Source organism: Humulus lupulus, chromosome 9 (assembly GCF_963169125.1).
Source record: "Humulus lupulus chromosome 9, drHumLupu1.1, whole genome shotgun sequence".
In the NCBI taxonomy this organism is placed as follows: domain Eukaryota; kingdom Viridiplantae; phylum Streptophyta; class Magnoliopsida; order Rosales; family Cannabaceae; genus Humulus; species Humulus lupulus.
The window spans coordinates 43311858-43336811 of NC_084801.1; the positions used below are offsets into that span (position 1 = coordinate 43311858).

Sequence of the window (24954 nt, forward strand, 5' to 3'; positions counted from 1 at the left end):
CTGTTGGAGAGCCCTTGGGAAGATCTTCAAGTCTCCATGTTTGATTTTTCTCCAAAGCACTCATCTCCTCAAGAACAACCTTCTTCCACTCCAGAACATTTAGAGCTTCCTGTATATTATTTGGAATCTGAACATTTGAAATATTTGTGGTGAAAGTGACAAATGAAGATGAGAGTTTTGAGTTAGAGACAACAAGAGACATAGGATATTTGACACATGAACGTTTGCCCTTTCTAATAGCTATTGGCAGATCAGTCTCGGGACCAGAATTCGAAGGAAAATGGCTAGAAGAAATACATGTTTCAGCTTCCAACCGTGGTTTAGATTCTTGGTGTGGCAGGGATGTTGCAACTTCAATTCTTTGATGAGGAAATCTTCGCGTATAAACATGCTCGAACCTGTTTCTTTCCAGCTCTTGCATTCTGCTTGTTGATGAGATTCATTTAGAACACTTTCTGCTGGAACAATATTTTCAACCTGATTTCCTTGTTCATTTATTCCAGAATTTTTGCTCATTTCAACCTGATTTTGCCTCATATTAATCTCTCCAACTTGCCTAATATTATTATCATTCTCTAAATCACAACCTAGAACATCTAGGTCTAACGTAGAATCATAAAATATATTTTTGGCAATGTTCCTGAGATTGTGATAAGATTACTACTTCTTGTTATTCCAAAATCCACATCTTGAACTTCTTTATTCTCCCCCTTAAGATGAGGATTAAAAAACGATGTATTTTCAAAAAAATTAACGTCCATAGTAACAAATGTTTTCTTTAAAGTAGGATCAAAACATTTGTACCCTTTTTTATTCGAAGCAATTCCAAGAAAGACATTTTTTTTGCTTTTGGACGAGTTTACTTGCATTTTTTAGCGGATTTTTTATTAAAACAGTACAACCAAAGATTTTGATAGGCATTTCATAAAACAAACAAGAATCAGGAAAACATTTTTGAAGAACAGATATTGGTGTTTTAAATTTTAAAATTTTTTAAGGAAGTCTGTTAATTAAATAAGTTGAATGTAAGATAGCATCACCCCAAAGATATTTAGGTACATTATTTGAAAAATTGCATGTCCTAGTCGAAAATGCAATAAATAAATCTCATCATCTATAAAACCAGAAGCAACTTGAAGGCAAGAACGTTCTTGTGCCTCTTTATTCATGAATGTTCTCTCATCTAGAATATAAAGACCACCACACTCCCTAGCACTACCAATCATCGTTCCCAAGCCCAGATTCTAAAATAAACAATGAGGGGAAAAAAATTAGGCAGTACAATTTAGAGTGAGTTAATTTACTAATCCAAATGAGATTGCAAGATAATTTCGGAACATGAAGAACATTAAACAAAATTAAAGTATTGGAGAGTTTGACATCTCCTATACCCGCAATAGGAGAAAAAGATCCATCTGCTATACGAATTTTTTTATTCCCTGCACAAGGCTTATATGACCGAAAAAAACTAAAACAATTGGTCATATGATCTGAAGCTCCTGAATCAATGATCTAGGTAGTCTTAGGCTGAATACAAACAAAAGAGGACAAGTTATTAGAATTACCATGCTACACCAAGGAACACGAGGACTTATCAGAGTTGGAATTTAACAATTTCAACAGTTGCTCTATTTGTTCCTTTGTGAAAGGAGACTGTCCCGAATTGTTGCTGGGCTCTGAAGACGAATCAGCCACAGATTGTAAAGCTCTTTCTGGGCGGTTTGGCTTCCCTCCAGGCGGCTTCCCATGTATCTTCCAACATGTCTCACGTCTATGCCAATATTTTTTGCAGAAATCACACCATGATTTCTTTTTCATGTCATTGTTTGACTCGTTTCCTTTGGCAAACAAAGCAGAAGTGTCATTATTTAAAATAGAATTTGACTCGCTACTGGACATTACCTTCCTGCGGCTTTCCTCAACTCGAATTTCAGAAAAAACCTCTTGGATTGAGGGTAAGGGGCGGCGGCCAAGGATCCTGCTCTTCACCTCATCCATGGTTTGATTAATTCCAGTGAGGCGCATGAAGACGCTATCATTTTCTTCACGTTTCTTGTGCTGGAGCAAATCTACTTGACTCTCCCAAACATCATCATTATATTGGTCCAGCTCTTGCCACCATCTCATTATAGTAGCTTGTTACATCTCGCTGCCCTTGTTTGGATTGCCATAGTCGAGTTTTTAATTCGAAAATCTGAGAAGAATTCTCTAGGTCAGAATAAGTATCACGAATTGAATCCCATACCTCCCTAGCCGTCGTCATAAACATATGAGGTTTTGCGATTGAGGTATCCATGGAATTCAGCAACCATGCCGTGACAAGTGAGTTTTCTGATCGCCATTATCCATATCTAGCATCTTCTACCTTTGGTTGCTTCTTCTCTCCTGTAAAAAATCTCAGTTACCCACGGCCATCAATTGCAAGTTTCACAGACTGCGACCATTCAAGGTAGTTCTGCCCATTCAGTCTATGCACAGTGATTTGCATAGATGAATGGACAGGATCGATGGTAGATGGTTGTGAAGCAGGTGTGGCAGCAGCATGTTTTTGGACTGAGGTAGGATTGGAAGCATCGACCATTTGGAGAAGAGGAAGGAAAATGAAAAAATTAAAATCGAATTTTTTTTCTAGTCAGGGGCGATTTTTTTTCTCTGGTATGGTTCTAAACCAGCTTTGATACCATGTAATTTTAGAGAATAATATTTTATTATTATTTCATGAATAGCCGAATGGCTTATATAGATTACAATACATTAACAACTCAGAAATATATTCTCCTAAAAAATAGGACCTAACTAACAACTCTCATAGGTATAACATAACAAACTATGACTTAGTAAAATATATTTCTTTTACACGGTAATTTACATTCTAAAAACTAGATATCAGATTATAGAAAGCTGTTGAAAATATTTGATTTTTTCCTAAAGGAAACTGAATAGCTTTTTCTTATTATTGTAACTATCTGTTTTCTAGGATATTATTGTTTCCTATTTTCTAGGACCTAGGGCAGCTGCTTTTCAATTAATAGAATAAAAGTAATTTATGTAGCCTTTTTAGTCAGTTTGTATTCCTTGTTTTTCTGCCTATTTAAAGGCTTTTTTTTGTATTAATAAAATTTATCAGATATTAAAAAATTCCACATGGTATCAGAGTTAATATTTGTATCATAACCTCTGTGCGATTTTTTTTTTCTTCTCTTCTCCGTTTCTGCCATTGATAGTCTACCATGGCTGGAGAAAAATCTGATGATAATTCTACCATATCTTCTTCTACTCCCAAACCCTTTTCGGAGGCTTCAACTCTCAATTTTGAACAGTCGTCACTTCAAATCACCATTCATAAACTGAATGGCTACAACTTTCTGCAATGGTCATGATATGTGACATTGTATCTTCGTGGAAGAGGTCGCCTTGAAAATCTAACTGGCGATATCCCTGCTCCAGACGCTTCTGATCCTACTTATGCTAAATGGGACTCCGAAAATTCCCTCATCATGGCCTGGCTCATCAACTCCATGGAAATGGAGATTGTTCGAACATATTTATTCCTCTCTACTGCAAAAGATGTATGGGATACTGTCAAGGAAGCCTTCTCTGACCTGGAAAACTCTGCCCAAGTTTTTGAACTCAAGTCTAAACTTCGGGACCAGCGACAAGAAGCACTTTCAGTAAATCAATATTATGGTGTATTGTATAATATTTGGCAGGAAATTGATTCCTTTTATATTCCAGAATGGAAGTGCTCGGATGATGTTTTTATTTACACCAAAATGCTTGATCGTTAGCGGCTGTTTGATTTTCTTCATGGGCTGAACTGCGAGCTAAACAAAGTTCGTGGCCGTATTTTGGGTAAGACTCCTCTTCCATCTATTCGTGAAGCCTTTGCAGAGGTGCAGCGTGAAGAGGGCAGGAAGTGTGTGATGATGGGACCAGCTACAAGCCTTGACACTGAAAATTCTGCTCTTGTTGCGCGCCGATTTGAAAATAATAGTGACTCACGAGGAATAAGAAAACAACGTCCTTGGCGTGATCACTACAGCAAACCGGGTCATACTAAGGCCACATGTTGGAAAATCTATGGGAATCCTGCCGTTTGGAAGCCTCAGAATCCTATTGGATCTCACTCTGAAAGAAGAGCTTTGACAGTTACTCAACCTGATTTCCCATTCACTGCTGACCAGATTGCGCAACGTCACCAACTTCTAAAACCTGCTGCCCAAATTTCAGATCACACTCCACGTATCTCTGCTGGCCTTTAAGTTTAAAAAAACCCCTGGATTGTTGATTCTAGTGCTTCCGACCATATGACTGGTCAGAGTAATCAATTCTCTACCTATAGTCCTTGCCCAGGTAATCTTAATATAAAAATAGTTGATGGTTCACTGTCTACAGTGGCTGGTAAAGGATCAGTTTTCTTGTATCCTACCCTTACTCTCAAAAATGTACTTCATGTTCCCAACTTGTTTTGCAATCTGGTCTCTATCAGTAAACTCACTAATGATCATAATTGTATTGCCAAATTCTTACCTTTCCGCAGTGATTTTCAGGAACTGACCTTGGGGAAGATGATTGGGAGTGCGAAGGAATGTAATGGGCTGTACTATCTTGATGTTGCTCAGCCTCTAGCTCAAGTTAATAGTTGTTATGTTTCTGGTTGTACTATCTCTAGTTATGATGATATTATGAGGTGGCACTATAGACTTGGTCATCCTAGTTTTCCATATCTCAAACACATGTTTCTTTTTTTATTTCGTAATAAAATCTTGAGCTCCTTTCAATGTGAAGTGTGTCAATTTGCAAAATATACACGCACCGTCTTTCGTTCTCGTCCTTATATAGCATCTCATCCATTCACACTCATTCATAGTGACATATGGGGTCGATCTCGAATACCAAATATCTCTAACAGTCGTTGTTTTAACACTTTCATTGATGATCATACATGGTTGAGTTGGGTATTTCTTCTTAAAGATAAATCTGATGCTACTGTGACTTTTCAGTGTTTTCACTCAATAATAAAAAATCAGTTTAATGCTAATCTTCAAGTTCTACATACTGATAATGGCACTGAATATTTTAATTCTATCCTTGGAGATTATCTAATCTCTCATGGTATTATTCACAAAAGCTCTTGCACAGGCACTCCCTAACAAAATGGGATTGTCGAAAGAAAAAACCGCCATCTGCTAAGGTGGCTCGTGCTCTTATGTTCTCTACATCTGTTCCAAAACAATTGTGGGGAGAAGCCATCTTAACGGCAGCCTATTTAATCAATAGGACGCCTTCACGGGTTCTCCAGTATCAAACTCCTCTCTCTCTCTCTTCTTCTTAAAGTCTGTCCTCACACTCACCTAGTGTCTCAAATTCCTCTCAAAACTTTTGGTTGTACATCTTATGTTCATATCTTAGCACCAAATAGAACAAAATTTGATCCTAGATCTCATAAATGTGCTCTCTTGGTTATTCGTCCACTAAGAAGGGTTACAAATGCTATAACCCTCTTACTTGGCGTATGCATGTTTCTTTGGATGTCACATTCAATGAAACTCAATCTTTTTATCCCAACACTTTGCTTCGGGGAGGGAATGTAAATGACTCTTGTTTTTGGGAGACATGCCTACCATTATTTCCTCCAGATATTGTTGATTCCACCCAAACCGCGGTTGTCACTACCACACCAAATACTCGTGAGATGCATAATACAGATAAAAAACTATTGGTTTATTCCAGGCGGCCTTGACAACATCAAGTAGTGTAACCATTTAGAAATCCTGAACCCCATGAGTCTGAACCGGAGACAGATTTCAAAGTAAGTAAATCCTCTGTCCCTACTATTGCCAAGCGAAAAGGGATAAGGAGTTGTACTTCACATCCAATATCCAAGTACATGTGCTATAGCAAACTCACTCCCATGTTCAGAGCTTTTGCTACTAAACTAGAAGACATAATCATTCTAAGAAACATAGATGAGGCTCTCTTGAATTCTGATTGGAAGAAGGCGATTGATGAGGAAATAGAGGCATTACAAAAGAATGGAACATGGAGGATAGTTGACCAGCCAAGAGACAAGCATGTTGTAGGGTGTAAATGGGTGTTCCCGGTGAAATATCAAGTTGATGGAACTGTTGATCGATATAAGGCAAGGCTCATTGCAAGAGGATTCACTCAGGCATGGAGAGTGGATTACATAGAAACATTTGCTCCAGTAGCAAAGTTGAACGTGGTTAGAGTTTTATTATCAATTGTTGCTTATCTTTATTGGCCTCTGCAACAACTAGATATAAAAAATGCTTTCCTCAATGGAAACTTGGAGGAATTAGTGTACATGAAGATTCTTCCTGGATTCGAACAAAACTATGAAAGAGGGGCAGTGTGTCATTTGAAAAAATCTCTCTATGGATTGAAGCAATCTCCACGTGCATGGTCTGAGAGATTTAACTAGGTGGTCAAAAAGTATGGATACAAGCAAGGTCAATCACATCATACTCTATTCTACAAACATTCTGGGGATGGCAAGATAGCCATTCTTATTGTCTATATTGATGATATGATTTTGACTGGTGATAATATAAAAGAGTTAGACAAGCTGAAAGAATTGTTGGCTCAAGAATTTGAAGTAACAAATCTCAGTCAACTAAGATACTTTCTAGGAATGGAGATTGCCAGGACAAAACATGGAATTTCAATCTCGCAACGCAAGTATGTCCTTGACCTTCTCAAAGAAACCAGTATGCTTGGGTGCAAACCGGTAGCAACTCCTATCGAACCAAGAGTGAGGTATAAGAAAGTGATAAATGAAATACAAGTTGACAAAGGGATGTATCAAAGATTGGTGGGAAAGTTGATCTACTTATCGCACACAAGACCAAATCTTGCTTTTGCTGTTAAGTTTGGTCAGCCAGTACATGCACCATCCCCTAGAAGAGCACTTAGAAGGAGTATATAGAATACTGAGGTGTCTCAAGAGGATACCAGGGAATGGGTTATTGTTTAGAGGAGTGGAAGCCTATAAAGATGTAGATTGGGCAGGTTCAATAGAAAATAGAGGATCAACGACTGGGTATTGCACTAAGGTGTGGGGGAATCTCGTTACTTGGAGTATAAAGCAATCGGTTGTTGCCAGGAGTAGTGCATAAGCTGAATTAAGAGCTCTTGCTTAAGGAGTGTGAATTGCTTTGGATTAAACATGTTTTGGAAGAACTTAATCTTCAACATACCAGCCCTTTAAGATTATTCTGTGATAATAAGTCAGCCATAAACATAGCTCATAATCCAGTTCATCATGATAGAACCAAGCACGTGGAAATGGATCGACACTTCATCAAGGAAAAAATAGAAGGCAAGGAACTGTGTATTGTGTGCGTACCAAGCAAATAACAAGTTACTGATTTGCTAACCAAGGGTCTATCTAAAGAATGCTTTGAAGAGTTAATATGCAAGCTGGGCATGTGGGACTTGTATGCTCCAGCTTGAAGGAGGGTGTTGAAAATATTTGATTTTTTCCCAAGGGAAACCGAATAGTTTTTTCTTATTATTGTAAATATCTGTTTTCTAGGATATTATTGTTTCCTATTTTCTAGGACCTAGGGCAGCTGCTTTTCAATTAATAATATAAAAGTAATTTATGTAGACTTTTTAGTCGGTTTGTATTCCTTGTTTTTCTGCCTATTTAAAGGTTATTTTCTGTGTTAATAAAATTTATCAGATATTAAAAAATTCCACAAAAACCATAAAAGAGATTCATGAGAATATATGTTCCCATAACCCATCTACCTATGCCTACCTTATAATGAGAGTTTTGAAATTCTCAAACTGCATTTTAAATAATACTTTTCCATAAACACTAGATTTTAAATATAGAGTGGTTTGATTTCTTACAGCATAAAAAGATCCTTGAGGTTCCCAAGCTCCTTGGGAAGGGCTCCATAAAATGAATTATGGGAGACAGACCTGAAAGAAACCAATAAATAAATTTTAATCAGTGATCTCCATTTTTCCCAAGATTATCCAAAGTGATATTTGCAACTGTTCAGAACTCAAAAAGTCACACTTTTTGTAAGTAATAGATGAAGTAGTCTCAGTAGAAAGGATAACGCAAGTTGTAAGACAAGTCTTGGCAACATTTATATCTCACTTTATCCAAGTGAGACATAAACAACTACTGAAGTGGGAGTTTCAATATATCCTTAACCACAAAGTTCATTCTTGTATAGTTTAGAAAAAAAATAGTTAGGGTTTCCAAACTATTAAAAAACAAGTAAAGTTAGCAGCCATTACTAGGATGACCTATGCTTTCTATGACCTAAATATTAGAACTTTATAATAGAAAACAAGAATGACCTATGCTTTTTATGTGGATTTTGGGTTGATTTAGAATAGAAAACAAGAATACCATTTGGGAAATTATGTTCAAGAAGATGAGAATTTAGAAAATTACGATTATTTTTGGAAAAAAGAGACAGAGGTCCTTGTCTTAGACTGACCTCCTCTCTCCTCTCACATAGATAGATAGACCTCACTTTTGGCGGAGGAAAACTGTGGTAACAAACAAAAACAAAACACAAAGGAGAAAAGAGAAAAAACAGACAACTATACAACCCCACTACACAATCAAAAAACTACTCCACTCCATAGTGAGGTCTAAGAAGGATAACCCCTCAAAATCCTCCATACGATACACCCAAGTGGCCACCCAAAACTTAACCCTCTTCCCAAATATGATCACACGAAGATGATTTATCATAAAAAATTCTGCTATTTTGCTCTAGCCAAATTGACCCAAAGCAGGCCAAGATCGTAGACCTCCATAGCTTATTCAACCGCTTATCCCCTACTAAACCACAACATAACAGCTGACAGCAGGATCCCGGCAAACACCAACTTAAGCCAAACTCACTCCAAACTCTTGACCATAACATTTGAGCCAAATCACAAAACAAAACAGATGAATGAGAGATTCAACCCCCCTTTTACAACAAACACACCAGCTGGGGAAGGCATTGAAAAGGGCGACGACGTTGAAGAACATCGTTAACGCTAACCTTCTCAACAAACAACAGCTATCCAAACACCTTGACTTTAAAGGGAACTCGACTCTTCCACAATATCTTAGCCCACAACACAACAGCCTGCCCATCAGCGAGACTTAACTTCTGAAAAGTAGACTTACAAGAGAAAAGCTCGCTAGATTTAGGCTCCCAAACCCTTCTATCATCCAGAATCGCTGGAAAATAAACAAACTCTAGGATCCTTAACAACTCAACCAGAGAAGGCACTTCTCTATCAAAAAGGGGTCTTCTGAAATGCAAATTTCAATCCACTCCTCCCACCTCCCTAGTAACACCCAACTCATCTATCGAAGTGTTTTAGCTTGGGAAATAACTGCTAAGTCTGGAAACCTATCCTTCAAAGCTTGCCCTTCAATCCACACATCCTCCCAAAACCTCACTGAATCACCACGCCCCACTTTAAAATAAACTAACCCCTTATACTCACCATAAAGGGATGCAATGTCCCAAGCTGCCACACCCGTGGTTGTCACTACCACACCAAATACTCGTGAGATGCATAATACAGATAAAGAACTATTGGTTTATTCCAGGCGACCTCGACAACATCAAGTAGAGCAACCATTTATAAATCCTGAACCCCATGAGTTTGAACCGGCGACAGATTCCAAAGTAAGTAAATCCTCAGTCCCTATTGTGTCTGATTCTTTTTCTAACCTCAAGCGTACTAGTGTGATAGAATTAGATCTTCCTATTGCCAAGCAGAAAGGGATAAGGAGTTGTACTTCACATCCAATATCCAAGTACATGTGCTATAGCAAACTCACTCCCAAGTTCGGAGCCTTTGCTACTAAACTGGAAGACATAATCATTCCAAGAAACATAGATGAGGCTCTCATGAATTCCGATGGAAAAAGGCGGTTGATGAGAAAATAGAGGCATTAGAAAAGAATGGAACATGGAGGATAGTTGACCAGCCAAGAGACAAGCATGTTGTGAGGTGTAAATGGGTGTTCACGGTGAAATATCAAGCTGATGGAATTGCTGATCGATATAAGGCAAGGCTCGTTGCAAGAGGATCACTCAGGCGTATGGAGTGGATTACACAAAAACATTTGCTTTAAATACGATTAGAGTTTTATTATCAATTGTTGCTAATCTTGATTGGCCTCTGCAGCAAGCAGATATAAAAAATGCTTTCCTCAATGGGAACTTGGAGGAAGAAGTGTACATGAAGATTCCTCCTGGATTCGAACAAAACTATGAAAGAGGGGCAGTGTGTCATTTGAAAAAATCTCTCTATGGATTGAAGCAATCTCCACGTGCATGGTTTGAGAGATTTAACAAGGTGGTCAAAAAGTATGGATACAAGCAAGGTCAATCAGATCATACTCTATTCTACAAACATTCTGGGGATGGCAAGATAGCCATTCTTATTGTCTATATTGACGATATGATTTTGACTGGTGATGATATAAAAGAGTTAGACAAGCTGAAAGAATTGTTGGCTCAAGAATTTGAAGTAACAGATCTCAGTCAACTAAGATACTTTCTAGGAATGGAGATTGCCAGGACAAAACATGGAATTTCAATCTCTCAACGCAAGTATGTCCTTGATCTTCTCAACGAAATCGATATGCTTGGGTGCAAACTGGTAGCAACTCCTATCGAACCAAGAGTGAGGTATAAGAAAGTGATAAAAAAAAAACAAGTTGACAAAGGAATGTATCAATGATTGGTGGGAAAATTGATCTACTTATCGCACACAAGACCAGATATTGCTTTCGCTGTAAGTTTGGTCAGCCAATACATGCACCATCCCCTAGATGAGCACTTAGAAGGAGTATATAGAATACTGAGGTATCTCAAGAGGACACCAGGGAATGGGTTATTGTTTAAAAAGAATGAAGAAAGAGGAGTGGAAGCCTATACAGATGCAGCTTGGGCAGGTTCAATAGAAGATAGAAGAACAACGACTGGGTACTGCACTAAGGTGTGGGAGAATCTCGTTACTTGGAGGAGTAAAAAACAATCAGTTGTTGCTAGCAGTAGTGCAAAAGCTAAATTAAGAGCTCTTGCTCAAGGAATGTGTGAATTACTTTGGATTAAACGTGTTTTGGAAGAACTTAATCTTCAACGTACCAGCCCTTTAAGATTATTATGTGATAATAAGACAGCCATAAACATAGCTTATGATCCATTTTATCATGATAGAACCAAGCAGGTGGAAATGGATCGACACTTCATCAAGAAAAAAATAGAAGGCAAGGAACTGTGTATTGTGTACGTACCAAGCAAACAACAAGCCACTGATTTGCTAACCAAGGGTCTATCTAAAGAATGCTTTGAAGAGTTAATATGCAAGCTAGGCATGTGGGACTTGTATGCTCCAGCTTGAGGGAGGGTGTTGAAAATATTTGGTTTTGTTCCTAAGGGAATAAATATTTGTTTCCTAGGATATTTAATTGTTTCCTACTTTCTAGGTCCTAGGGCAGCTGCTTTTCAATTAATAGAAATATGTAATTTATAAAGCCTTTTAGTCGGTTTGTATTCCTTGTTTTTCTGCCTATTTAAAGGCTATTTTTCTGTATTAATAAAAATGTATCATATATAAAAATTCCACAATCCTCTCCAACATTTTCAAAACACTTTTAGGAGCTTGTTAAGCCCCAACTACCTGCAAGGAAGTTAGCAAACCAATAGAACAGTACAAAGAGACAGTAGAGAGAAATTGTGGCTAAAACCAGTAGCAATTGTATCTCAATTCAGCAACCAAACAGTACAACTTTCCACAGGTATTCGAGGGCCTGGGACCCTCCTATGCAATAAGCAGATTCTAGCTCAAGCATGCCCCACTCACTGACCTCCCCACTACCTATATTGGCTCACTCTCTTTCTGTTACAGCAATGACCAAAAAGCCCCTGACCCATCAGAAAGACTACCTTACCCCTTATGTGTTGACCTGGCTCTCCAAGCATAAGTGAACCGTATATCAGTCCTAACATTACCCCCCCCCCCCCCCCCATAATATCTCGAACCTTGTCCTCAAGGTTAAATGCTGGAAACTGGTGTCGAATGGAGTCAAACTTCTCCCATGTGGCTTCAAACATGGGTAGATCCTTCCATTTAATCAACACTTCGAGCTGTCTTCCTGCGCCGTCTGTGGTGTAGCGAACGTTGAGTAAGTCCTCCGGTTCCACAATCAATTCCAAGTCAGCAGTGATGGTGGGAGGCAAGGTGGGAGATGAATGCGCTGTGCCAACAGCCGCTCTGAGCTGGGATACATGGAAAACAGGGTGGATGGCAGAAGATGCAGGCAAATCAAGGCGATAGGCAACGGGGCCGATCCTAGACAGTCTGCCAGTTTTTCGTTCTTCCGAATCGCTAAGGATTTCTGTCTGTATGGGCGCAGCTTGACGAACACCGAGTCCCCCACCTGAAACTCCACTGGTCGTCGAGATAAATCAGCCGCTGCCTTCATCCGCCGCTGTGCCCTCAACAAATGCATCTTCAGATCATCTAAAAAAGCGTCTCTGTCTTCAAGCAACTGTTTGACTGCCACAGCGGTAGTGGTACCATTCTCATAGCAAAGCAAAGAAGGTGGATCACGACCATACAAAACCTTGAACGGGGTGCACCCCAAGGCTGAATGGAATGTAGTATTGTACCAATATTCAGCCCAAGACAGCCATTTCGCCCATACGCGAGGCTTCTCCGAAGCAAAACAACGTAGATAAGTTTCAAGGCACCTATTAACCACCTCCGTTTGGCCATCGGTCTGGGGTTGGTAGGCCGTGCTCCGCTTAAGTTCCGTACCCTGCAACCGAAACAACTCAGTCCAGAAATTGCTTAGAAAAATCCGGTCCCTGTCAGAAACTATAGAGCGGGGTATGCCATGTAACTTGACCACATAATCAACAAACTTTTCCGCAACGGTCCGAGCATTGAAAGGATGTTTGAGGCCAATAAAGTGGCTGTATTTACTCAGCCGATCCACTACCACTAAAATCGAGTCCACCCCTTCGGATTTGGGTAATCCTTCAATAAAATCCATCGAGACATCATCCCAAACGCGCTCTGGCAGCAGCAGTGGCTGCAGCAACCCCGCCGGCGACATGGCCATACTCTTGTTCCCTTGGCAAACGTCACAGTGCCACACAAACTCGACCACTGCCTTTTTCATACCCGGCCAATACACATCGCTGCGTAGTCGTTGGTAAGTCCGAGACTCCCCGGAATGTCCCCCAACCGGTGATCAATGGTAATCACGCAAGAAGTCCGGCAGCAATGTCGATGTCGCTGTGAGGACCAATCTGTCCTTATAAAGGAGACGACCATGCTCCCTAGTAAAACCCGGGACCCCCTTCCCTTGGGCAAGGTCAGCTAGCACCCCACTGAAAAATTTGTCTTGCTGCACCTCCTGAGCCACCACGTCCCAATCCAGCCAAGTAGTAGAGGATAAAGTGGCACACTCCACCTGGGGTAACCGAGAAAGCGCATCAGCTGCACTATTGCCCACTCCTGGCCGAAAATGTATCTCAAAGTCATAGCCTAGAATTTTCACCAGCCACTTTTGGTGTTCCTGTGACACAAGGCGTTGCTCTAGCAAATACTTCAAGCTTTTTTGGTCCGTTCGCACTATAAACTTTAGACTCAACAAATACGGCCGCCACTTCAAAATGGCAAGGACAATTGCCATAAGCTCTTTCTCATAGATGGACTTCAATTGGGCACGGGGTTTAAGTGCCTGGCTGAAATAAGCGAGTGGACACCCTTCTTGCATTAAGACCGCCCCAAGGCCATACCCCGAAGCATCCGTGTCCACGACGAATTGTTTGGTAAAGTCAGGCAAAGCCAACACGGGCACAGATACTAAGGCTGTCTTGAGAGCCATAAACGCCACCAATGCTTCCTTGGTCCACCCAAATTGATCCTTCTTCAATTGGTCCGTGAGTGGTCGAGCAATGGCCCCATAACCGGCCACAAACTTCCGATAGTACCCCGTCAGTCCTAAGAACCCCCGCAACTCCTTGAGGGTGGTTGGTAGTGGCCAATCCACCATAGCCTGGATCTTTGAGGGGTCCACGGCCCTCCACAGAGATGAGGTGACCCAAATACTCCAACTGGCCTTGGAAAAAACAGCATTTCTTTAGGTTCGCATACAACTTGTGCTGCACCAACATCTGTAGGACCAAGGAAAGGTGCTCCATGTGTGAGTCGGTATCCGGGCTGTAAACTAATGTCATCAAAGAAGACCAACACAAAACGTCGTAGAAATGGCTTGAAGACTTCGTTCATCAAGGATTGAAACGTGGCAGGGGCGTTTGTCAGCCCAAACGGCATGACCACGAACTCGTAGTGACCCTCATGAGTTCGAAAAGCCGTCTTGTGAACGTCCTCCGGCCGTACTCGAATTTGATGATATCCGGAACGGAGATCCAACTTGGAGAAGACCTTGGCGCCATGGAGTTCATCCAACAACTCGTCGATAACGGGAATGGGAAACTTATCGGCGACCGTCTCACGGTTGAGGGCACGATAATCCACACAAAATCGCCAACTCCCGTCCTTCTTCTTAACCAACAGAATCGGGCTGGAGTATGGACTAGTACTGGGGCGAATGATACCAGCCGCCAACATCTCTCCCACTAACCGCTCAATCTCATCCTTCTGAATCTGAGGGTATCGATATGGTCGCACACTAATCGGCGAGGTCCCTGGCCGCAAGGGTATACGGTGATCATGACTCCGAGGCGGCAGCAAGGTGGCTGGCATAGCAAAGACCGAAACAAATTTCTCAATGAGGGTCGTGGCGGGGCCGGTGGTCTCGGCCCCCTGTGAGGTAACCGTAGACGTCCCCAATTCCACCCAAACTCCTTGACGCTCCTGCTGTAAAATCTTTCGCATTGTCTTGAGGGATACTCGGGTTTTATGCAGCGAAGGATCGCCCCGAAGCGTATAGGCCTTACCCCCAACATTCAGCTTCATGATATGATCCTTCCAATGGTGGTATGTGCCGCCCAAAGTCTCAAGCCACTGAATGCCCAGAATAACATCAGTGCTACCCAACGGTGAGGGCAAAAAATCGTCAATGATCTCCAATTCTTGTAACAACAACGGAACCGAGCGACATACGCCTTTCCCGTGCACGGCCTGCCCCGTACCCATCTAAACCCCATACGTTTCGGTGCTAGAAATCGGCAGCTGCAATGCCGAAACCAAGTCAGCGGTGATGAAGTTGTGCGTAGCCCCACTGTCAAGCAGAACCACCACTTCCCGGCCGTGAATACTACCCAGTAACTTCATAGTCTTCGGCGAAGTTAACCCCACCACAGAATTCAGGGAAACCTCGACAATCTATGCCTCCAAATCCGTCGATGTCGGGGTGCCCGTAGGCAGACCCAGCAACTCCTCAATCGGGTCCTCAGCCGTGTCAACAGTGGCCTCATCTTGGACCAAAACAATCTGCAACTCCGGAAATTTACACTCATGCCCCCGATGCCACTTTCCCTCACACTTAAAACAAACACCACGAGCTTTCCGGTCCTGGAGCTCCGCCTCGGTCAGCCGTCGGTAAGCTGTCGAGGATGCAAGGGGTGAAGCCGCGGTGGGCGAAAGGGAAGCCGAAGAAGGAAAGGTGCCCCGAGGGCTCTCGATCTGCAAGGGGCCCAAGGGTCGGGTCGGGTTAGGGTGCGACTTGGGCGGCCCACCATGATGAGCCCGTACCAAGGTCTGATTGGCCTCTATTACTTCAGCCAATTCCATTAATTGGGCCAGGCCCGCGGGCTTGAGGATACGCAAAGGACCCTGGATGTCTAGCTTCAAGCCCTTCAGAAAGGTGGAGACCAGCATGGAATCGTCGATCGCCCCCAGCGTCGAGGCAATGGCTTCGAACTGTCTCCGATAGTCTTGGACAGTGGAAGTCTGCCGGAGATGGAGCAACCGATCGTAAAGAGACCCCTCCGTCACGGGACAGAATCGTTTGACGAGTAAGGACTTCAGCTCCTCCCAAGAAGCAATCGGCCGCCGCAGATTCTCCCAGCGAAACCAATGCAAAGCGGCCCCCTCGAAACACATGATCGCAGCCTCCAATTGCTCCGCCTCCGACAACCCGTTCAAGCCGAAATACCGTTCAGCCCAATAAGCCCACTCGTCCGGGTCAGCCCCCGAATACACAGGCAATTCAATTTTCCGAGCTCGGAATTCATGGCAATGGCCCCCGTCTCCCGCGCGGCCCGACGACCCCCCTTGGTTGGTGAATCGGCCGAGGACTGCTCACCGGCCCCCAGCGGACGGTCAGAACCGAACCGACCCGTGGCCAACTCCGAGGCGATGAGAGCTTGGCCCTTAATAACCATTTCCAATTTCTCAGTGATCACGGCCAGCCCCTGAGCATGCGATGTCACCGTATCCTGAAGAGCAGCTAAGTGAGCTTCAACAGAGTCAACTCTAGAATCCATCCGAGTGTGCGGCATCCACCAGGAAACGAAGTGCTCTGATACCACTTGTTAAGCCCCGACTACCTGCAAGGAAGTTAGCAAACCAATAGAACAGTACAAAGAGACAGTAGAGAGAAATTGTGGCTAAAACCAGTAGCAATTGTATCTCAATTCAGCAACCAAACAGTACAACTTTCCACAGGTATTCGAGGGCCTGGGACCCTCCTATGCAATAAGCAGATTCTAGCTCAAGCATGCCCCACTCACTGACCTCCCCACTACCTATATTGGCTCACTCTCTTTCTGTTACAGCAATGACCAAAAAGCCCCTGACCCATCAGAAAGACTACCTTACCCCTTATGTGTTGACCTGGCTCTCCTAGCAAAAGTGAACCGTATATCAGTCCTAACAGAGCTTTAACAAGCGACAAATAATACACCGGGAGTGACAAAAGCACCAATTGAATTAAGGTAAGCCGACCTCCTATGGAGAGAAAATCACACTTTCACCCAGCTCATCTTTTTGCGCACTTAGCCAAAACTGGCTCCCAAAAGGTCTGAAGCCTCGGATTATCTCCCAACGGGAGACCTAAATAGTTTATTGGCCACTTTCCAACCTCACAACCGTTGATCGAGGCGCGAGATTTCACAACCTCCTCCACCACATTAAGCCCAAACAGTTGACACTTCAGCAAATTAATCTTCAACCCAGAAATGGCTAAAAAAACCTTAAGAATATCAGGCAAGACTTGGAGAGATTCCTCATCGTTAACAAAAAAACCAGTGTCATAAGCAAATTGATGGCTCACCACTACCTTATCATTCCCCACTTAAAAACCTCAGAATAAAGACGAAGCCTTGGCTTTGTCCACCAAACTACCAAGTTCAACCACCACTAGAGTAAACAAAATATGGGATACAGGATCACCTTGCCAAAGCCCACGAGAGGCTCCAAAATTACCCCTCGGCCTACCATTCACGAATACCAAAAACGACACAGAAGTGAGGCATCCCTTCAACCACCTCCTCCAAAGAGAGTCAAACCCTTTGAATTCCATAACAAAATCAAGAAAACCCATTCCACACAATCATAAGCTTTCTCAAAATCTATTTTAAGCACCCAACCACTCTTCCCTTTGCTACGGTACTCTTCCACCACTTCGTTGGCCACAAGAATGGTATCTAATATCTATCTACCTTCTACAAAAGCTCCTTGAGTTTCAGAATTAGTCTTCGAAAGCACCCCTCTCAATCTGTTGGCCAAGACTTTCGAAATGACCTTATACACACTTGTAATAAGACTTATTGGCCTAAATTCATTTACCCGACAACTATTGAGCTTCTTAAGAATAAGGCAGATGAAAGTCTAGTTGGATAATCTCGGGATGATACCATCTGCATGAAACCCCCAAAAACCTCCACCAAATCATCCTTAATAACCTCCCAATTAGAATGAAACACAGCCAACAAAAACCCATCAGGCCCTGGTGCTTTGTCGCCAAAACAATCAAAAACAACCTGCTTAATCTCCTCCTTCTCAAAGGGCCTTCCAATAAAAGATCCTAGGAAAACAGGTATCCTTCTCCACTCGATGCCCCGGATTCCTGTCCAACGTTTGTCAAACGAAGAATACAAGATTGAGTAAAATCTAACAATCTCACCTTCACCATTTAGCATGGTCCCATCTGCTTTCTCAATCTGGGAGATAAAATTCTTAGCCTTTCGAGCACTTAGAACATTATGAAAAAGTCTAGAATTGGAGTCCCCGTCTTTGGCCCACTGACACTTAAGCTTCAACCAACTCCCTCTCTCCTCCTCTACAACCAAATTATACCACTCCCTCTTAACTCTTCCTCTTTCAGCGATGAGATTAGCATCCCAAGTACCATTTTCCTCCGTCCTATCTAATTCTGACACACGTCTTTCAAGAGCCTGCTTCTCCAACTTCCTAGGGCCATAAACCCCTTTACTCCACACTTGAATCCTCCTCCGAACATCTCTCAGTTTTGACATAAAAATGTTTCCAGATCCACCTCTCACCTAAGCACTATGCCACCATTTTCTGAAATTCGAGCGAAACTCCCTATGCTCAAGCCAAAGGTTGTCGAATCTGAAAGGGCTCAGACCCCAAATAGGAGGATTAGAGTCCAGAACCACTGAATTATGATCTGAAACCACCTGTACGCACACTTCCTGTCTAACAAAAGGATATAACACCGTCCAATTATTAGCAAAGAGGAATTTGTCCAAACGGCAACAAATGGGACGATTTCTAAAGTCAGACCACATAAATCTTCCATTATTAAGTCTGGGATCATGCAGCTTAAGCTCCCTAATTAACTCATCGAAGATCTTCATACTCCTCGTATTAAAAGTACTGTTAGCTTTCTCATCCACCTGACGATCTATATTGAAATCTCTCCCCACACACCAAGTATCCCCACAAATAGAACTTAATCCTGCAATCTCGTCCCAGAACTCATCTCTACTACCATAACGAACCGGACCATAAATCCCTGAGAACCACCAAGGTTGATTACCTTCTGCTTGAACAAGTATAGACACTGAAAAAACACCCACTAAAGTATCAAGAACCTTGATACTTCTAGTATCTCACACTACTAAAATTCCACCTGATCTCCCAATAGAGGGCAATAAAATCCACGCTTTGAACCTAGACCACCAAATACTTCCAACAAAACGCCTATCCACTTGACTCTTTTCACCTCCTAAAGGACAATAATATCTGGATTAATTTTACACAGTCTCTTTTATTGCTTTCCTCTTCTCTACTGCACCGCTACCTCGAACATTCCAGGAAAGAATCTTCATTTATAAGAACTATCACCCCGTTTTTTCTGAAACCCTTTATCATAGCTTATGTTGAAAGCCAATTTCTTCAACTCACTACTCTTCCTATTAGAAGCCAAAACCTCCTTGGAAGTTTCAAAGTCATCTAGTTTGTGCGTGACCAACTCCACTCCTATCGCTGCTAAAGTCTTGCCTAAGGTGTTCCTAGCCTCACCTTGCGTACTTTCCTCTTTCTCATGCTGAAAACTCTCCCAGCTGCCTTAAAATATTCAACTACTTCCTCTCCTTCTACCGTACCCTCCTTACCACAGAGTTTCAAAAATTTTCGAAAAGATAGCATTTTCTGAAGACAAAACTTCTTTGTCCTCCCACAAATTCCTTATGTGTACAATTGTTTCCTCATAATTATGAAGGCCATCCTCATTCAAGTCTTCTCCATCAACATCAGAAACACTACCATCTAGACTAGCCTCATAAAAAAAAGACCCTCCAACCTCCTGTCCATCATCACATTCCATCACTTGACTTCTCTCCATATCATCAAAATCAAGTTTTAACTCTTTTTCCCCCTTGTCAAAATCCTTGCCTTGCAAACTTATCACAGGGATTTTTTTCTTTCGTTCATAGACTAATAAATATTGTTCGGAGTACTTTGTGATAGACAGCTCCTCAATTTCCTTGATAAGGACGGAAGCAGAATTTTTCTTCTCAAGAAAGGGGAATTCGGTCCAATAATAGACAGATGCCTTGGAAAAAGAATTTTGGCCTTTAGGATTAATCTTCGATAACTTAACTCATAGAAAATGGTACACTTTTTCTATTGGGTCCACAAACTTCAACAAGACAGGCTTATTTAGCAAAGCCTCTTGTTTTGTCAAATTAAAAAACCTCTTAGCCCCGTCCTCCAAAGCCCACCTGTCCAGCCCATCTTACAAGGCACACATGCCTAGCCCATGTGACCCCACCTCTATAATTAAAAGGAAGCCCACACGTGTCCTTCACATAATTCTCCACTCCATGCATAGATTCTGGATTGCATAACTTTTTATTGCTCCCTGCCAGATCACTTTTTATTCTTCTATAAATTCTTGGCAAGTCAACTGAATTTAATGCATTCCTTTTTAAAAAATGCTTCTCCTTATCCTTCGACTCGTATTTCCTAGATATCAAGGAATTGCAAAATGTTTCCTGAAAATCAGGAAAAATCTTTAACGTTGATTCCGTTGCTCCTCCTTTCGAATTGACTCCCCTTGTCATCACTAACACAACAAGCGTCGGTACCTGAACTGTACGTGTAGTCGCTTTTTCGCCACCTTCATCTTCTTGAACTATTTTCTACGAAACACCTTCCTTCACAACTAGAATGGAGCAGGTATTAACCTCCTTCCTTACCCAAACACCTCCACCGCCGTTGCTTACCTAGTTAAACGATTCTCCCAGTTTGAATAATCTTAAGGAAATAAACCTTCCATCATAAGGCAGAATGATTGAAGTAGGGATAAAGACTTTGGAATTCCCAACCAATCTCATCCGAGCAGAAGACACATCTTTCATCTCTAGCGTCTTTTTGTCCACAGTCATCAGCCCACTGCAAAGAGCCCCTATAACCTTAAACACGTGAATGTTCCAGATGTTCAAGGGAATGCTATCAACCCTGATCCAATTATGATTACAGCTTACTTTCTTTTCTTCCGACTGTTTGCGCCAACTCCAAGGAACGACAGAAATCTATAAATCACCTGAAATAATCATCTCCCCTCTAGAAATTAAATCTTGTTGTATGGCTTCATTGGGGCACCAAAGAATACCTCTATCATCAGACAAATGGGACATTTAGACCATTATTCCTAATTTCCTATGTATGACTCCCATAATAAACCTCCAAGAGGACTGGCTATCGCTTCGAAACAACATCAGAGCATGGCCCTTCTTACACGAAAAGCCTTGATTGATATGAATTCTACCATTATCAACATCCCCACTGTCTCCCTTTCCAAATACCACAAAGGCCCAGGACTTCTTGCAGACCATGTTCTCTTCTGCAGAGCCCATTCCTGTCCTCCAATGCTTCCAATTAGGCATTTGTTCAACTTTATCCAACTTGATTCCCATCCCCCATCAGGTATAATGACACATCTGACAACGTTGTTCTTAATCGTGGAAACCTTGAGGAATACGCCTATGATGTTCCTAAAACATTCAATGATCACAATCTGATTGTTGTTCCTAAACGATCGCTTGAGACCTTTCATATTATCGTCCTTCAGAGACAACAATTGCCTAATCTCGCACCTTCTAAAGTCAGCCTGATCTCGAAACCTGGCAAACTCGTTCTTTCACACAAACGAACCGCCCCATCTTTGGTCAAAGTTACCATGAAAACCTTCTGTTCTGCTTTGACTCCAATAATGTTTGAAATCATTACTAGAACTGCCAAAATCAGAAGCCCTATTTCATCCAATTCCAAAGGGGAAAAGGAGTTTTTTCTTCCCATAACTAGTGGGGTTATGAGGAATTCTCATACTTGCTCTCCCATGACCGTAAGGGCCATGGGAATCCATCCTACAGATGCCCAGTAATCACTCAAGAGAGGAGAGAGAACAGAGCATATTTTTTTATTCATATTTCCCTACCAGCCATCAGTAGCCTGTACCCCTATTACCAATATGCCCTGTAAGCTAGGAAGCTTAAATTAAAAAGAATAGAATAGAAAGAGTAAAACATACAATTGCAAGAAGTTTGTGGTAAGTTTTTAAGCCATAAAAAAGACTTCAGTTATCCAATACTTACAGGATCACTAGTGCAGACAAATTCCCAATAAAGGCAGGCAAAGGGCCAGTGAAGTAGTTCTCATCGATCTTGCTACAAACATTTTCATCAATTTCCAAGCAATCAATTCATCAAAAGTATATAATTAAGAGAATGACAAAATGAATCTTCACACTTCGACAAACCCAAAAAAAAAAAAATTGTGTTGAAAAAAATTCCTTACAAAACAGCTAGATATTTTAAAGCTGTAACTTCTTCAGGAATCATGCCTCGTTTGCCCAATTTGTGCACTCTCCTGTAATAATAACTGAAAAAATTATACTATGCTACAAAAAACATTTTAACTCATATTACATTCATGTTGTACAAACTTAAGCAAGAATAATGTACTAAATACAAATTGTAATGTTGTCACCAAACTTTTTGTCAACAACACCCACCTTTTTTCTTTTTTTATCAATCGACTATCTACGAATATATTCTTTTAACCGAAATAAGCTTATAAACAAAACTTTTATTTTGGAATAAAGAGTAAGCCAATATATCTTGTTATCCATAGGAAGTTCTATCATCTAACCACTCATCATGCTTTTTGTTCCCAATTGAAACAAATTCTACCATAAACATGAGATTTCTATTATTAACCATTAATATATCAGTGCTGCAATGCTAACATATTAACATGAAAGGAGTAATTAATGATAAACTAATTCATTTTTCCTTGTTGAACATGAGACATGACACAACATATCAACACCAGAACTTTTGTATTTGAAGATTAACTAGTAAACCACAGTAGCTTGTAAAGAAAGAACGTACAGTTTAATAATGTGGCAAGTCTTGTTATTGTTGAATGAACAGTCACATTTAATTGCTGGGTTATTGCCACTGGTTTCAAACTCTGTCTCATTTATTGCAGATCCATTACATGGATCTCCACTTATGTTCCATAGGGGTGTTGCTTGTGTGTCCCATTGTTGGAATATTAAGTTCAGGGCACTCACTGTCTCGTTAAGCATAATACAAAATCAGTTTAGATGCCATCTCTTCAACATACAAAGTAAAAGCAAATTAACCAAATATATATTATATATATACAAAAAAGGAATTTTATTACACATAATTGTAAGGACGATCCAAAATTATTGTCAAGACATAATTGGAAATCATTTCAACTCAATATTTTATTCAATTTTATACCAAAAATTTATGCATGTCCAGTTGCTTTAAAAAATGGCTGGTAGAAATAATCGTTGTGAAAGAACGAGAACTTGATTTGTTTAAAAAATTATGAGTCAGTGTTTATCAAAAGGGCTCTGTAGATTAGTAGAGGTATGCCATTTGTAGAAAGTGTTGTCAATATTAAATAATTCTTGACCAATACTAAAAGGAACTTAACAGCCAAAAAATGCATCAGCAGAAACAAATTAGCTCAGCAAAAGCTCAAAAGAAAGCTAAAGATATGAACAAGGGAAAATACAAAACATTGTTGTATCCATTTATCTCTCCTGTGATAACAATCATATTCATAGTATTAGAGTATAGTATGGTGTCACACATGGAAAATGTTTTAGAATATTGAACCATTTATACCAATTAGTTTTTAGATGCAACCATCATTCTTAACAAATAATAACAGTAATACTGCAATATCAAAACAAATATGAAACAAGGGTCATAGCTAGATATTTTATATTACGCGCATCTTGAAATTTAAATAAGCCAAATACAAATCATGTGATAAAGCTCACATGACTCCACCAATGCGACTTACAACGCAAAAATAGAACTGTTCAACAATACTTCTCAAAAAAGAAATAATCAAAGAACCAATAAAAAATGTGACCATGTGAAAAGTTTCAGGCCTTTAATTTTTATATTGTTCAAATTATTCTGATAAAAAAACAGCAAAAACTTTGTCAAAAAGCTATAACCCACTTCAAATTGACCATTGTGAGCGAATTAACCACGCAATCATCACAGTTTTTTTTCCTTTTAAATTTCAAGTAACATTTACATAAGAGAAAAAACAGAGCAAGCAGAGTAAGAAAGCCAAATCCAAACCCCAACAAAGCAAGAAGAAAGACCCACCAAAAAAAAAAAGATCAATTCAAATTTGTGATTAAATAGACGTTAGTTCATAGGATCAGTGAGGGTGCAGAGTAGAAATCTAAAAACCAAGTGAATTCCTCGAATGGGTCATGAACCATATCAATGTATCAACACTAACTCTTTAAAAAAAAAAACTTACCTTCGGAAAGGTCCGTGGTGGCGTTTTGAGCAAGAGATCTCTGAACTTGTAACAAGAAGAAGAAGAAGAAGAAGAAGGTCGAAAAGGGAGTGAAGAAAGAAGAAATGGGGGTTTTGCTGATAATCATTCTTAGTGATCTTGCTCTGGTGATACTCGTAAAGTTGTAAATAAGACAGATATATACACAATATATATATTGTTTGCGTAAGCGGCGCAGAGCCATGCCAGTCTGACCCGTCAACTTGCAAATAGTAATATATATATTTTTGAAGGAATACAAATACAAATTAAAATTAAAATAATCATAATTATAATTAGGCTTTTCTCTTTCTCTCTTTCTAACTGTATCTTATTTTTTATAGTTTATTATTTAAAAATTTTTTAGTAGACTGGGACACATATTCGAGTTCGGAGCTCATCCAATACTTTAAAAAAAAATCTCAAAAGAAAAAGGAAATTTCACTATTTATGCATAATAGTGGGTATAATTACTAAATAATACCAGCCCTAATAAATTTTTTAAATTGGTATTAAACTTTCACCAAGTACCAAAAATATCCCTCTCATTTTTTTTCCACCCAAATTTTTTCTCACACAAACTCTCTCATTCTCTCAGTCTCTCAATCCCGAAACCCAAACCCAATCCAAAGGCTCTCTCTTTCTCTTCTCTGG

At 40.6% G+C, this 24954-nt stretch overlaps 1 protein-coding gene across 5 annotated transcripts in view; it reads right to left on the minus strand.

Moving 5' to 3' along the window:
- The window catches only part of LOC133799286 (probable LRR receptor-like serine/threonine-protein kinase At1g56140), a 55828-nt gene extending 31347 nt beyond the window's left edge, over positions 1–24481 (minus strand). For 2 of the 5 annotated variants that reach the window (XM_062237297.1, XM_062237296.1), the window contains exons 1-5: positions 24283–24481; positions 22851–23034; positions 22255–22326; positions 22053–22124; positions 7882–7953 (exon numbers count right to left, since the gene is read on the minus strand). In XM_062237297.1, the coding sequence (XP_062093281.1) occupies positions 7882–7953; positions 22053–22124; positions 22255–22326; positions 22851–23034; positions 24283–24409 (527 nt within the window). In that variant the 5' untranslated portion in view covers positions 24410–24481. The remainder of the gene's footprint in view (positions 1–7881; positions 7954–22052; positions 22125–22254; positions 22327–22850; positions 23035–24282) is intronic. The other 3 variants (XM_062237301.1, XM_062237300.1, XM_062237298.1) reach the window with 2 other exon arrangements.
- Positions 24482–24954: the final 473 nt, after the last annotated feature.